We start from the raw sequence: 12,684 nt of genomic DNA on the forward strand, positions 1-12,684 counted from the left end.
GAGAGAGGCGGGGCATAAAGGACCTACAATAATGTACAGTATTTGAAAAATAATGTGTTTTTTGAACATTAAAGCATGTCAACATATTCTGTTAGACCAAATACACAAAATAATGATCTTTAAAAAAGCATCATATGACCCCTTTAACTAATATGGTACCAATATACTGTGCACCCCTAGTGAAAATGGTAATCACAATAAAAAAGGCCATATTTCTTAAGCGTGGATCTACAAGACACTTTAGCTAGACTGTCTACAGGAAATTAGAAGCTCACGTAAGGTTTGATAATGCGGTTGATAATGTTAATGAAATGTTATTTTTGTTTCAGTCCTGATCCAGACACAGCTGTGGAGTATGACTTTAAAACGATCCAGAACATTGACTGTTATAACACAGATTTCTGTGTAAAGGTTCGGCACGGCATGCGCTACTGGAACATGACTGTGCAGTGGTGGCTTCACCACTACATCTACCCCAATGCTCCTTTCAGAGCGTATGCTCTCAGGTACAAGCATGTACATTTGACCTTTTCGACTGCATTGTGTTGTTACTGACCGTCACTAATCTTTAACTTTCTCTTTGTTTTCTCTCTTTACTTATTATGACAGGGCTGGATGGACTATGCTAATCAGTGCTTATTGGCATGGCCTCCATGCTGGTTACTACCTCTCTTTTCTCACTATCCCACTGTGTATCGCAGCAGAATCGGCCATGGAGGCATCAGTCAGAGCCCGTCTAGGGCCGAAGGGCCAGAATATCTTCGACTGGATCCACTGGTTCCTCAAGATGAGGGCTTACGACTACATGTGCATGGGTTTTGTTCTCCTGAAGGCCAGCGACACCATCAACTACTGGAGCTCCATATACTTCATAATTCACATCATCGCTGTTGCTTGTATAGGATTAGGACAAGTGATGAAAGGAGGTAAAAAGAGAGAGAGAAGGGAACGAGGGGAAGGAGAGAAAGAGGATGTGGTAAGAGAGAAGGCTGAGTGAAAAGAATGTGACGCGATGTTCATGCTGATAACTGGAGAGTTGGTATGTTTACAAAAAAAAACATTTCCCAACATGCACTGTAATAGCCATCAGCTGCCATTCAAGGTATTTTGCTTTTTTTAAAAACAACACAGAAGTGTAATACACGATGAACACCCAAGGACATCAGTCTGTATTTTATTAACAGTGAAAATAGCTTCAAATATTTTCCATAATTATGATAATTCTAATGTTATCATTTATTTTATTACATATGTTATAAAGTGATTCTTTTTGTTATCTGATGATAAACAGTGCAACCATATAGATTCATTCTGACCAGGTCAGTATTGTTTAAATTGTGTTCTTTATGTGCTTTAAACAATTGGAAAGGAGGTTTGTATTGTATTTTAATAATGTTTTTTTTGCTCATCAGTGACCTTGGGACTCAAATTAATCTCCCACACAGAGTACGTTTAACTGAATCCATCCATTTAAAAAAACAACTAATGAATGTTGGACCCGTATCACTACTTTGAGCACGAATTTGTGTAGATTCACTCTTTGTAATGGTGTTTGAGGTAATACAACCTTTATGATACGGTGTATGTATTGTCATTAAAAGTTAGTCTGCCTTGTTTTTCTTCCATTGTGATGGATGGATTGAGTATCCATTGATGGTTAATGTATGTCATATGTATCAATGTTATTATAATTCTACAAAGAATGTGAAAGTAGTAGTGAATGTCTTTGCTATTTTGTTCATCATTCGTTTTTTTTAGTTTGATACCACATGATGTAAAGTGCAGCTTAAAATTATCAAGATAAAATTTTGCACCAATTAACATGTTACAAAGATTTTCTCAAAAGAGCTCAAAGGTTTTGTTCTTACAAAATCGAATTATAATGAACAGTCCTATTTTAAAACGTTCAGATTATTTTGTCCTCGTACACTGGATGGTAGCACGGGTGTTTAGTTTATTGATCCGTTCAGACTGTATCCTGGTTCCTATAATATCTACCTGCTATGTTGTGTCTCTAATGTTTACTTTCTGGAGTATTAAACACAGGATTTGCCACTCCAAACGTTGAGGTTTTGTTTGAAAAAAAATCACAGTATTTTAATTAAAACCACAGTGATTTTTTTTTTAATCCCACCCAAACTTCCTTCTGGTGAAATGGAGACAAAATGTGTCAACAAATCAGATTTTTACATGAAGTGACAGTTTTCATTACCTGTCTCAAACATTTTTGTGATGGATTTTTTTCCCCCTACCGTAATAGCTCACATTCTGCCTTGACTTAAACTATCATTTAATAAAAGTTTGCTGATTGTATATTATTATATTTCTTACATATTTTTAGCAATAAATTTTTTTTTTTTTTTTTTTTTTTACAATTTTTACAATTTTTTCTACAGTAATATGTTTTATAATTTAATTTATTATTTATAAACTTTTAAGTTTTAAGTGTCACATCACGCTTCAGAAATCATTTTAATTGGCTGATTTGGTGCTCACAAAAAAATGTTTTTATTATCAATGTTGAAAAGAGATCTGCTGGTCAATATTTCTTGCAAATTATGATACAGTTTTTCAGGATTTTTTGATAAGTAGTTTAAAAGTATAACATTTTGAAATATAATTTTTTTGTAGCATTACAAATGTTTACTTTCACTTTTGATCCATTTAATGTGATCTTTTCTTTCTTAAAAATCATACTGACCCCAAACTTTTGAACAATATTGTGTACCAACTGTGTTTTCTTTCTTTCTTTTTTCTCCCTGTTTTAATGAATGTTTCATAAGTTGCACTGAGAGATGGAAGTTTTTATTATATAATTCTCTTGTTTATTAACAGTATGTAATAGTGATAAGATTTGATAGTCTGTTAATATAGACTCATTGGCTCATGCAACAAAAAGGTTATGCCCCTTGTCTATATGACAACACTTTTTAACAGGCAATAAAGCACAAAGAGACGCTGACCAATGCTCATAACCAGCTTATAACTTTAACTCATAACTTTTTTCCCCCCAAACAAATAAACTTCATTCTTCAATTATTAGTAATTACTTAGTCACAACTAATTTAGTAAATCTCCTATGAGTCCACAGAGAAAGCAAAATGCTTTAAAAATGTTAACGCAGTGTAACAGGATCTGTCAATAGGTTGCAACTGACAAGACACAATTAGTCTGCCTAGCATGCAGCTAGTGATCAGCTGGTAATGAGTACAAGGAAGTGTTTCCAAAGTTAATTTCCATGAGATTCAAAGTCCAGATGACAGAGTCCTGACACACCTGTGTTCTTCTCCGTCGGTGGGAATCTGTCAAAGTATAGATATGCACTACTGACAGCTGCTGTTTCTGGATTGTGCTGTTTGTCTTTTAGCTTGTTTTATGTGGAATCCATGTTGATAGTCCCTGTTTTCTGATGGAGCTGAGAGAATTCAACAATCAAGTCCATTCACCTCCAGGTAAGACAGTGTGTAACAGAGCGTTAATGTGATACATGTGTAAGGTTAGCTCACAATTATTCCCAAGTATGAGAGAGCTTTAAATGTTTGTCTACATATATATACACTTTTAATATTTTGATATACCACCCTGTATATAATGCTATAAGTATACTGTATTGAGTTTGTTTTTTGCTGTAAAATGTACTAACAGTAACACTACAATGAAGTAATAACTAAACCTTTTGAATAAAATGTAAATAAATTCTGAAAATGCCTTTCCCATAAATGATAAGGTGATTCAAACTTTTTACTTCTAAAGAAATCCTATTTTATAAAATGTATTTTATTTTAGTATAGTTACCAAAATATTATTTAAAAAATGTTGAATAAATAAAATGAAATTGTAAAATTCCATATTTTTTACACACACACACACACACGTGTGTTGTAAATTGATACTATTTTAAAAATACAGTAATTAATAATACAATTAATCATTGTTCTCTATGTAATACGGATCTAATACAGTTCTGTATGGTCTTGTGACACTTATTATACTGAATAGTGTAAATCTAACAGAAATGATATCTGTCCTTAGTTTCACCCATGTTCAGTGTGAAGTCTATGGTGTAAATATGTTATTTTAGAAGTGTTAAAGAGAACTGGCAGGGATGTGCATATATAGGTCATGGCTATGTATAGAGTGCATAGAATATTTTAAGAGCTGATGGGGAAATGCTGTTCCATTTTGTTCTCAGTCCCAGTTTTTAACACTGCCATTTCTGTACTTGACTATAATGTCTCCCAGTACAGTTAAGCGTCAGTATTATACCATCCTTGCCATGTATCATTTTATTATACTAACTTTTATAATTGTGATTGGTTTGAAATACATCTCTGAACATGCACAGACTACCCTAGTCCTCACGGTTCCCAGCATTCACTGAGGTTGCGGACAGTTCCAGCCCAAGACACAAGTGCGGTTCAGTTTGATTGGGCCTCCCCACCTGAAGGTGCTGAAGACTCAAACGAACCTCGAAATCTCCGTGAGCTGCCGCTGCACATGGGTCTGAAGAAAGCAGTATGGTATACATGCCTTTTCTTTTTACATAAATTTACCAGAGTCAACTTTTACATTTTTACATTACCAACATCTAGGGATACATTTGAACTGAAGAAAAGAAAAACGATTCTTTCTGTTCTAACTTCAGCTCCCAAAAGTTTCGCTTGTTTTCGCTGTCTTCTTCCAGGCAGGTGCAGCAGATGAGAGTTCCAGTTATTTCTAGCTCTTGGAACATCAAACAATCACAGACATTTCGCCGTTTCTGTGAGGTTGCCAAATACATTCTCAGCTATTTTGTTCTGTGGAAGAGGGGAATCCAAAGAATAGGAGGTGATGAAAATATGAATTAATGAACAAAAATGAGAAATGCTGCTCTCATTTGCATATACGTGTGTTTTTCCACCTTAAAGGCACTATGTACGATTTTTTTATTAAAATATCCAAAAACCACTAGAAGTGTTATATATTTTGCTGACTTGTGTACTTACATTATCCCAAATGTTTCGAAGAATGTTTAAATCCAGAGAAAGATCCATGAACATGATTTCTGACCCGAGTCCCGTCGGATTGCATCGGCTGTGGGGATGAAGACCACAACTCCCATGATTCCACACTCAGTCGCTGCATCATCAAACTAGCCTTTGCTTCTTTGTTTATTTTGAATACATGCCCTCTAGCGGCGAAAATTACATATTGTGCCTTTAAATGATAGGTAAATCAACTGGTCATCTGAAAAAAGACACCAAGAAAGAGATAAAATATAAGCCTAGTGGAGATGGAAGACACAAGATCATTAAAAATAAACTTAAGATGTGTTAAATTTTTTACTTCATCCACTTGTTTTTTTGTTTTTTTGTAGGTCACTTTGGTGGAGGAGTCCAATCCTACTTCTTGTTCCTGAGATTTCTTGTGATTCTCAACTTCCTGTCCTCCTTGTTAATCGGAGCATTTGTCCTCATTCCCAGCATTGTGTTTCGCTCCATGAACTTAAACTCCACCATCGCTCACACAGTCAATCTAACCGGTAGGAACACAATCTCTCTGGTATACAACACAACACAAACTTCTCAGGCTCGATTGACTAATTTGCCTCTAATGAGAACATTCAAGCTGTTTATCAGATAACAGTATAATGGTATTCATAAAAGGAACAAGACCAGTCTGACATGTTTAGTGCTAGTTCTTTCACAGTTTAACTTCACAAAGGTATATTGGATTTAAAAAAACAAAACAATAAACCCACATGATGTCATGTTTAAAAGCATTTGTTAATTTGGTTAATAATTCATTATAAGAACTAATCCTTTCAAAGAAAACCGTATTACTTTATAAATGGGTTGGCTGTTCCTATCTATCTATCTATCTATCTATCCATCCATCCATCCATCCATCAGATAAGGAGATATGCTTGCAGTATGATCCAAAACCTGGTGCCCTTCTGGTGTTTTACACATTCTTTCTGGACCTGGTTTCAGGAATGGTATGGGCACACATTCAGATTTTTTTAATACGTTTCTGAATGCATACTTTGATACACTACTGTTTGGGGTTGGTAAGATTTTTTTTATTGAGTTTAAAAGAGGTCCCTTATGCTCACCAAGACTGTATTTATTTGATCAAAACACAATAAAATGGTAATATTTACATTTACATTTAAATTTAGACATTTAGCAGACGCTTTTATCCAAAGCGACTTACAATTGATACATAAAGCGATTCTTCTTAAAAGAGGCAAACAGACACAGGAAGTGCTTGTAATACCAAGTTTTTAGACATTGTTCAAATAAGTACACGCTAGAAAGAGAATGAATAGATAAAGAGATAGAATTTTTTTTTATTTTTTATGATGAAGTCAAGTAGCTTCGAAAGAGATGAGTTTTCAGCTGTCGCTTGAAAATGTAATATTGTGAAATATCATTACAATTTCAAATATATTTTCTATTTTGATATATTTTTTTATGTAATTTATTCCAGTGATGACAAAGCTGAATTTTCAGCAGCCACTACACTCTTAAAAATAAAGGTGCTTCACGATGCCATAGAAGAACCTTTTTGTCTAAATGGTTCCATAAAGAACCTTTAACATCTGAAGAACCTTTCTGTTTCACAAAAGTTTCTTTGTGGTGAAAGAATTACAGTAGTGTAATTATATGAATTTAATAACATCTTCAGCACTGTCATCATTTTTTTAAATGGCAGCTTTTCAATTTAAACCAACATTTTCATTTAAACTTTGAATTTAAATAATTGAGAAACAACGTGGCAAACGGAATGAGAATTAAAGTAAAAGTGAAGCAAGGAATTATTATTATGCTTGTTTGTGAGCCTGAAATAATGTGAAATTTACTTATGACTCACTCTGAATCAAAAATAAATAGAAAATTATCTCTGTTTATGTAGTTGATCTGAAATCATAGTTTTTGTTGTGAATGATTTATTAATGATCTTCACTCATCACAATTATTTTTTTTCTTTAGGGTTTTATGGAGTATTCATACCTGTTTTATGGCTATTATAATAATTCAGTGATTGAGAGTAATGGCTTCTCTTACAACATCCCTCTGGCCTATCTGTTGACGGCAGCCTTCTACTTCCTGTTCTGCTTGATTTGTATGATTATTAGGTGAGTCTTGTCAGGTTTTTCTACCAACATATTGAAAGGACATTGCTGAAGTATTACGTTGACAACTCTGACTGGCCAACAGAATGGGCGACACGGCTCGTCTTGTTGTAGTGACGGGTGGAGGAGCGGTAGGGGGTTACAGTATGCTGGTGTTTACAGGATGGGATCATGGTCTCCAAGGAGACCGTGCAACAAAATTAAAACAAAACAATCTTCGCCACCGATTACAGGTCTGTGCATTGGAAAAAAGTCTGAAATTGTCTTCGGGTATTTTATATGAAAATACAGTGAGTTATTGTACTGGGGAAACAAAATCATAAAAGAAATAGTTCACTCACAAATGAAAATTTGCGAAATGTTTGCTAACCACCAGTCTGTCCTATATACATGAGTTTGTTTCTTCATCGGAACAGATTTGGAGAAATTTAGCATTACATGCTCACCAGTGGATCCTCAGCAGTGAATGGGTGCCGTCAGAATGAAAGTTCAAACAGCTGATAAAAACATCACAATAATCCACAAGCAATCCACACGACTCCAGTCCATCAATTATCGTCCTGTGAAATGAAAATTATGACTCCAGTATTCATAATATTGCTTTCTCTAGTGAAAAAATAGTCTTGTCTGAATCAAGAGAGAAATATGCTCAGATCAAGTACCATTTACAAATTAATACAGTCCAAAACGGTTCTAAACAAATATGTTGGTGGATTTTGATGTGAGGGGATAACAAGGCGTGGACTTTTTCCCTGGAGGAACTATTATTATGGATTATAGACTAGTATATTGGCCAGAAGCAATGGTTTAAAGTCAAAACATTTGTTTCTTACAAACACAAAGCTTTTCTCTTTGGAACCAAAAATGGTTCTTCTATGGCATCGCTTGAAGAACCTTTTGAAGCACCTTTATTTTTAAGAGTGTACTCCAGTCTTCAGTGTCACATGATCCTTTAGAAATCATTCTAATATGCTGATTTGATGCTCAAGAACCACATCTAATTTTTAATTGAACACAGTTGTGCTGCTTTATATTTTTGTGGTCTTTACTATCACTTCAGTTTTTCCATCAGTTTATTGGATCGTTGGTGAATAAAATTATATATATATATATATATATATATATATATATACACACACACACATGATCCTGGTTAATTTCTGACTGTGAAAAAATGTGATCGAAGGCCAGTGAAAATGTCTCCAAAAGAAATACAGAGAATGTAAAATGTAATTTTCCTTCCATTCATAGTTTTGAATTTGAATTTGGTTGAGATTTGAATAAAATTGGACTGAAACATAAGTGTCACAGGGGTCATCTGTTCCACCACTGACTGTCACGCCCCTGGACTGTTCACAATAATCCACAAGCAATCCACACGACTCCAGTCCATCAATTATCGTCCTGTGAAATGAAAATTATGACTCCAGTATTCATAATATTGCTTTCTCTAGTGAAAAAATAGTCTTGTCTGAATCAAGAGAGAAATATGCTCAGATCAAGTACCATTTACAAATTAATACAGTCCAAAACGGTTCTAAACAAATATGTTGGTGGATTTTGATGTGAGGGGATAACAAGGCGTGGACTTTTTCCCTGGAGGAACTATTATTATGGATTATAGACTAGTATATTGGCCAGAAGCAATGGTTTAAAGTCAAAACATTTGTTTCTTACAAACACAAAGCTTTTCTCTTCACAGTACATTAATTGATGGACTGGAGTCATGCTGGTTACTTGTAAATGATTTATGTTTTTATCAGATGATTGGACTCTCAGTCTGTTGGCATCCATTTACTGCAGAGCATCCATTGATGAGTTAGTGATACGAGTACATTTTTGGCACATCTTCATTTTTGGGTGAACTACATCTTTTAGAGGGAACTACTAGTGCAGTATATTGTTATTAATTTAATATTTTTTTCTTGTATTTTATTTTGTTCTCTCTTTTTCTCTCCCACTGTGTCTGTCACCCTTAGGTGGATCTAGAAGAAGAAAGGCTTAAAAAAAAAAGGCTGCCTCCCTGACTTTGGGCCAAACAGTCTCTCTCTACGCACTCCGTGTTTTCCTTAACCTAGTAGTCTTAATACTTATCGGTGCAGCTTTCTATGGTATTGCACAGGCAACTCAGTTCAGCCAGGTTAGCTGAAGTAAAAAAAAAAAGACCCCCAAAAATATCTAAAACTAATTAATGTAATGATTTCATTAAAATCTCTCTTTCTCTCAGTCCATGGAAAAAAATGACTTTACAGGGTTGCTGTTGCAATACTTACCCTCCATGGTCATAACAGCAAGCAATTTTGTGGTGCCGTTATTGTGCGACAAGATTGCATTACTGGAAAAGTATTCTCCCAGTACACCGTCATCCTGGCCTTGTTGAGGTTCGATCAATACTCACACCCACACAGAATAAAGATATCAAAGAGGACTAAGAGCTATTGAGAGCTCTTAGCCTGCAGTTTCTTTTGTGACCCTCATTAAATAGCTTTCAAAATGAATAATTTCAAATGAAGCACTGTCATTTTCTCTGAATACTCACACATGGTCTGTTCATGCATTGTTCTCTTTGATTTGTTTTTTTGTCATTCTTTTGGAGACTCTTCTTCTGCTTGCTTAATTTTACTCATTCTATCTGTTGGTTGTTGCAGGGCGGTATTCCTGCGTTTGGTGAGTTTGGGTGTTTTGCTGTACACTCTATGGGAGCAGATCACCTGTAAGGGAGAAATCAGCAATAAAAACTGCTAGCCCTGTAATTACTATTACGACCAATATAAGGTAAATATTTTTACAATTTTCTATTTTAGTATATTTTTAAAAATGAAGTGTATTCCTGTGGTCACAAAGCTGAATTTTCAGCAGCCATTACTCCAGTCTTCAGTGTTACATGATCCTTCAGAAATCATTCTAATTTGATGATTTGATGCTCAGTAATATTAATGTTGAAAACAGTCGTGCTGCTTAATATTTCTGTGGAAATGTAATACTTATTTTTCAAGATTGTTTAACAAGTAGGACATTCAACAGCACAGAAATAGAAAGCGCTGACACTTTTCAGCGTAAGTTTTAGGATAGATGTCTTGCTGTTTAATGGCTACAGAGTCTCAAAATGTTGCCTCTTTCTGTTTCTGGGTTTTTTTTTTTTACTTTGAATCTCTTTCTCACAATTACATAGTGCTGGGAGACACGTGTTGGACAGGAAATGTATAAACTGACTCTTTTTGACTTCCTAATTACCATCGCTACACTAATCCTGGTAGAATTCCCACACAGGTCTGTTTGCACATTTATGAATTTGGGCATAAATGTTTATATTAAAAATGTAAGTCTGTAACTTCTTATTGCCTTTTTCAGGATTGTGGTTGATCATTGCTCATGTAAACTGACTAAGTTGGTGGGACGGCAGGAGTTTCTGGTTCCCCCGAATGTTCTTGCTCTAGTTTACAGTCAAACGGTGGTTTGGACTGGAGCTCTTTTCTGTCCATTGCTGCCATTCATCAACACCATCAAATTCATACTCTTTTATTACTGCAAAAAGGTACCATGAACACGCCCTTCTTAGACACACACACATCTAAGTAATACAGTTGATTGCAATTTCTCATTTGTTTCTGTTTGCTTGTGTCAGATAACTCTCTTCCAGAATTGTCAACCGGCAACAAGAAACTTCAGATCCACCACCTCCAATTTCTTCTTCCTGTTGGTTCTGCTCTTTGGATGAATGTTGTCCAGCGTGGTTCTTCTTTACAGTGTGGCCAAGTCAGTGAGGCCTGTAACGCTTCATGTTGTAGCACACTGATTTTAATGACAGAGAAAGAATATTTGTGTATAATCATGTATACTGTATGTCAAGTGTTATGTTGAATTTCTGCATATCTCTCCTTTTTTTTTTTTGGTAGGATCCATCCATCTTATGGCTGTGGGCCTTTCCGGTTGAACTCAGCAATGTGGGACGTTGTACCAGGAGCTGTCAAAATGCTAAGCCACACCAGTAAAGAATTCCTGTTTTATATCGGCTCCCAGAAATTCTCCATACCACTCTTCATCTTCTCCTGGTCAGTATAAACAGCCTTTCAATTCAGGATTTCTTACGGTTTCATGTAAAATTTTACTCAATATCCAATACTTCTGTAACAGTAGTTTGTTTAAAAACATTGATATTCCTATAAAGAGTTGCATAAGAGGATTAGGACTGATTTTTGATTTTTAATATACAGTGTGCTCCTGTGCTATGTTAGCGCTTTAACATCTGTCCATGGGAAAAGTGTAACATTGCTGAAATCTCAGTGTAAACTGGTAAATTCTTAGTTATTAGTAATCCAAATCTATGGATTATAATGGCTATGGATATTTAAATTGTGTAATTGTATAATATAATAAGATTTAATTTCAATACATTTCCTTTGTATACCTTTTTAATCACAAAAAAGAGTTTGTGGTCTAAATATTAGATAAATATTAGATAAATATCACAAAAATGCTAAGATAAAAATAATATAACATTTATAATAAGGGGTGTGATCACCTACCTAAACTATGACTTTTTTGTTTCCAATTTATCCTCTGACTGGAACCAATATGAATCCATCCTTTAATCCATATTTATCTGGGTGTAACAGGAACAGCGTGACAAGCAGTTCCTGGTCAGACAAATTGAAGAGCTGAATGCCACAGTGCAGAAGGAACAACGTGAACCACAGCAGCCCCAGAGAGAGGCCAAGCCCTTATACCACACAGCAACACAGTGGAATCAACATTAAAATTATGCATTTGATCCCGATGAAGACCCAAGACCATATTAAGACTTCAGGGCAGTTTATACTGGAATTCTGAAATTTGTGCACTCCTTTTTAAAAAATATTTTATTTAGCAAGGATGCATTGATTTGATTAAAAGTGACAGTGAAGTATAATGTTACAAAATATTTCTATTTCAGTGTTCTCTATTCATCAAAAGAATCCTGAAAAAACTTATCACTGTTTCTACAAAATTATTAAGAAGCACAACCATTTTTCTTGTGCACAAAATCAGCATATCAGAATGCTTTCTGAAGGATCCTTTGACACTCAAGACTGGAATAATGGCTGCTTAAAGTTTAGCTTTGCCATAACAGGAATATATTTCATTTAAAAATATGTTAAAATAGAAAACTGTTATTTTAAATTGTAATAATATTTTGCAATATTACTGTTTTACTGTATGATCAAATTAATGCAGATTTGGTGAGCATAAGAGTCTTCTTTCAAAAAAAAAAAAATTTCATTTATAAAATATATGCTTTTTTATGAGCCAGTGTACCTTTTTTTTTACTCAAGTCTTTAACCATTAAAAAAAGACAATTAAAACGGCTTTTTTGCACATAATTTAAAACATTTTCAAATATAAAAAATTAAAATACACTATCATTATAAATTGCTGAGCGTTACGATATACAGGTGCATCTCAATAAATTAGAATGTCGTGGAAAAGTTCATTCATTTCAGTAATTCAACTCAAATTGTGAAACTCGTGTATTAAATAAATTCAATGCACACAGACTGAAGTAGTTTAAGTCTTTGGTTCTTTTAATT

The 12,684-nt window shown here is 34.5% G+C and overlaps 1 protein-coding gene and 1 pseudogene across 2 annotated transcripts in view; both read left to right on the forward strand.

Annotated features, from left to right (window-relative positions):
• The window catches only part of LOC107716833 (lysophospholipid acyltransferase 7-like), an 8,517-nt gene extending 6,271 nt beyond the window's left edge, over positions 1-2,246 (forward strand). For both annotated transcript variants that reach the window (XM_016523422.1, XM_016523423.1), the window contains exons 8-9: positions 330-506; positions 610-2,246. In XM_016523422.1, coding sequence (XP_016378908.1) covers positions 330-506; positions 610-997 — 565 coding nt within the window. In that variant the 3' untranslated portion in view covers positions 998-2,246. The remainder of the gene's footprint in view (positions 1-329; positions 507-609) is intronic.
• Positions 2,247-3,409: 1,163 nt separating this feature from the next.
• On the forward strand, positions 3,410-11,916 carry LOC107716811 (transmembrane channel-like protein 7; annotated as a pseudogene).
• The last annotated feature ends 768 nt before the right edge of the window (positions 11,917-12,684 follow it).

Source organism: Sinocyclocheilus rhinocerous, unplaced genomic scaffold (genome assembly GCF_001515625.1).
Source record: "Sinocyclocheilus rhinocerous isolate Xijiao unplaced genomic scaffold, SAMN03320098_v1.1 scaffold300, whole genome shotgun sequence".
Taxonomy (NCBI): Eukaryota; Metazoa; Chordata; class Actinopteri; order Cypriniformes; family Cyprinidae; genus Sinocyclocheilus; species Sinocyclocheilus rhinocerous.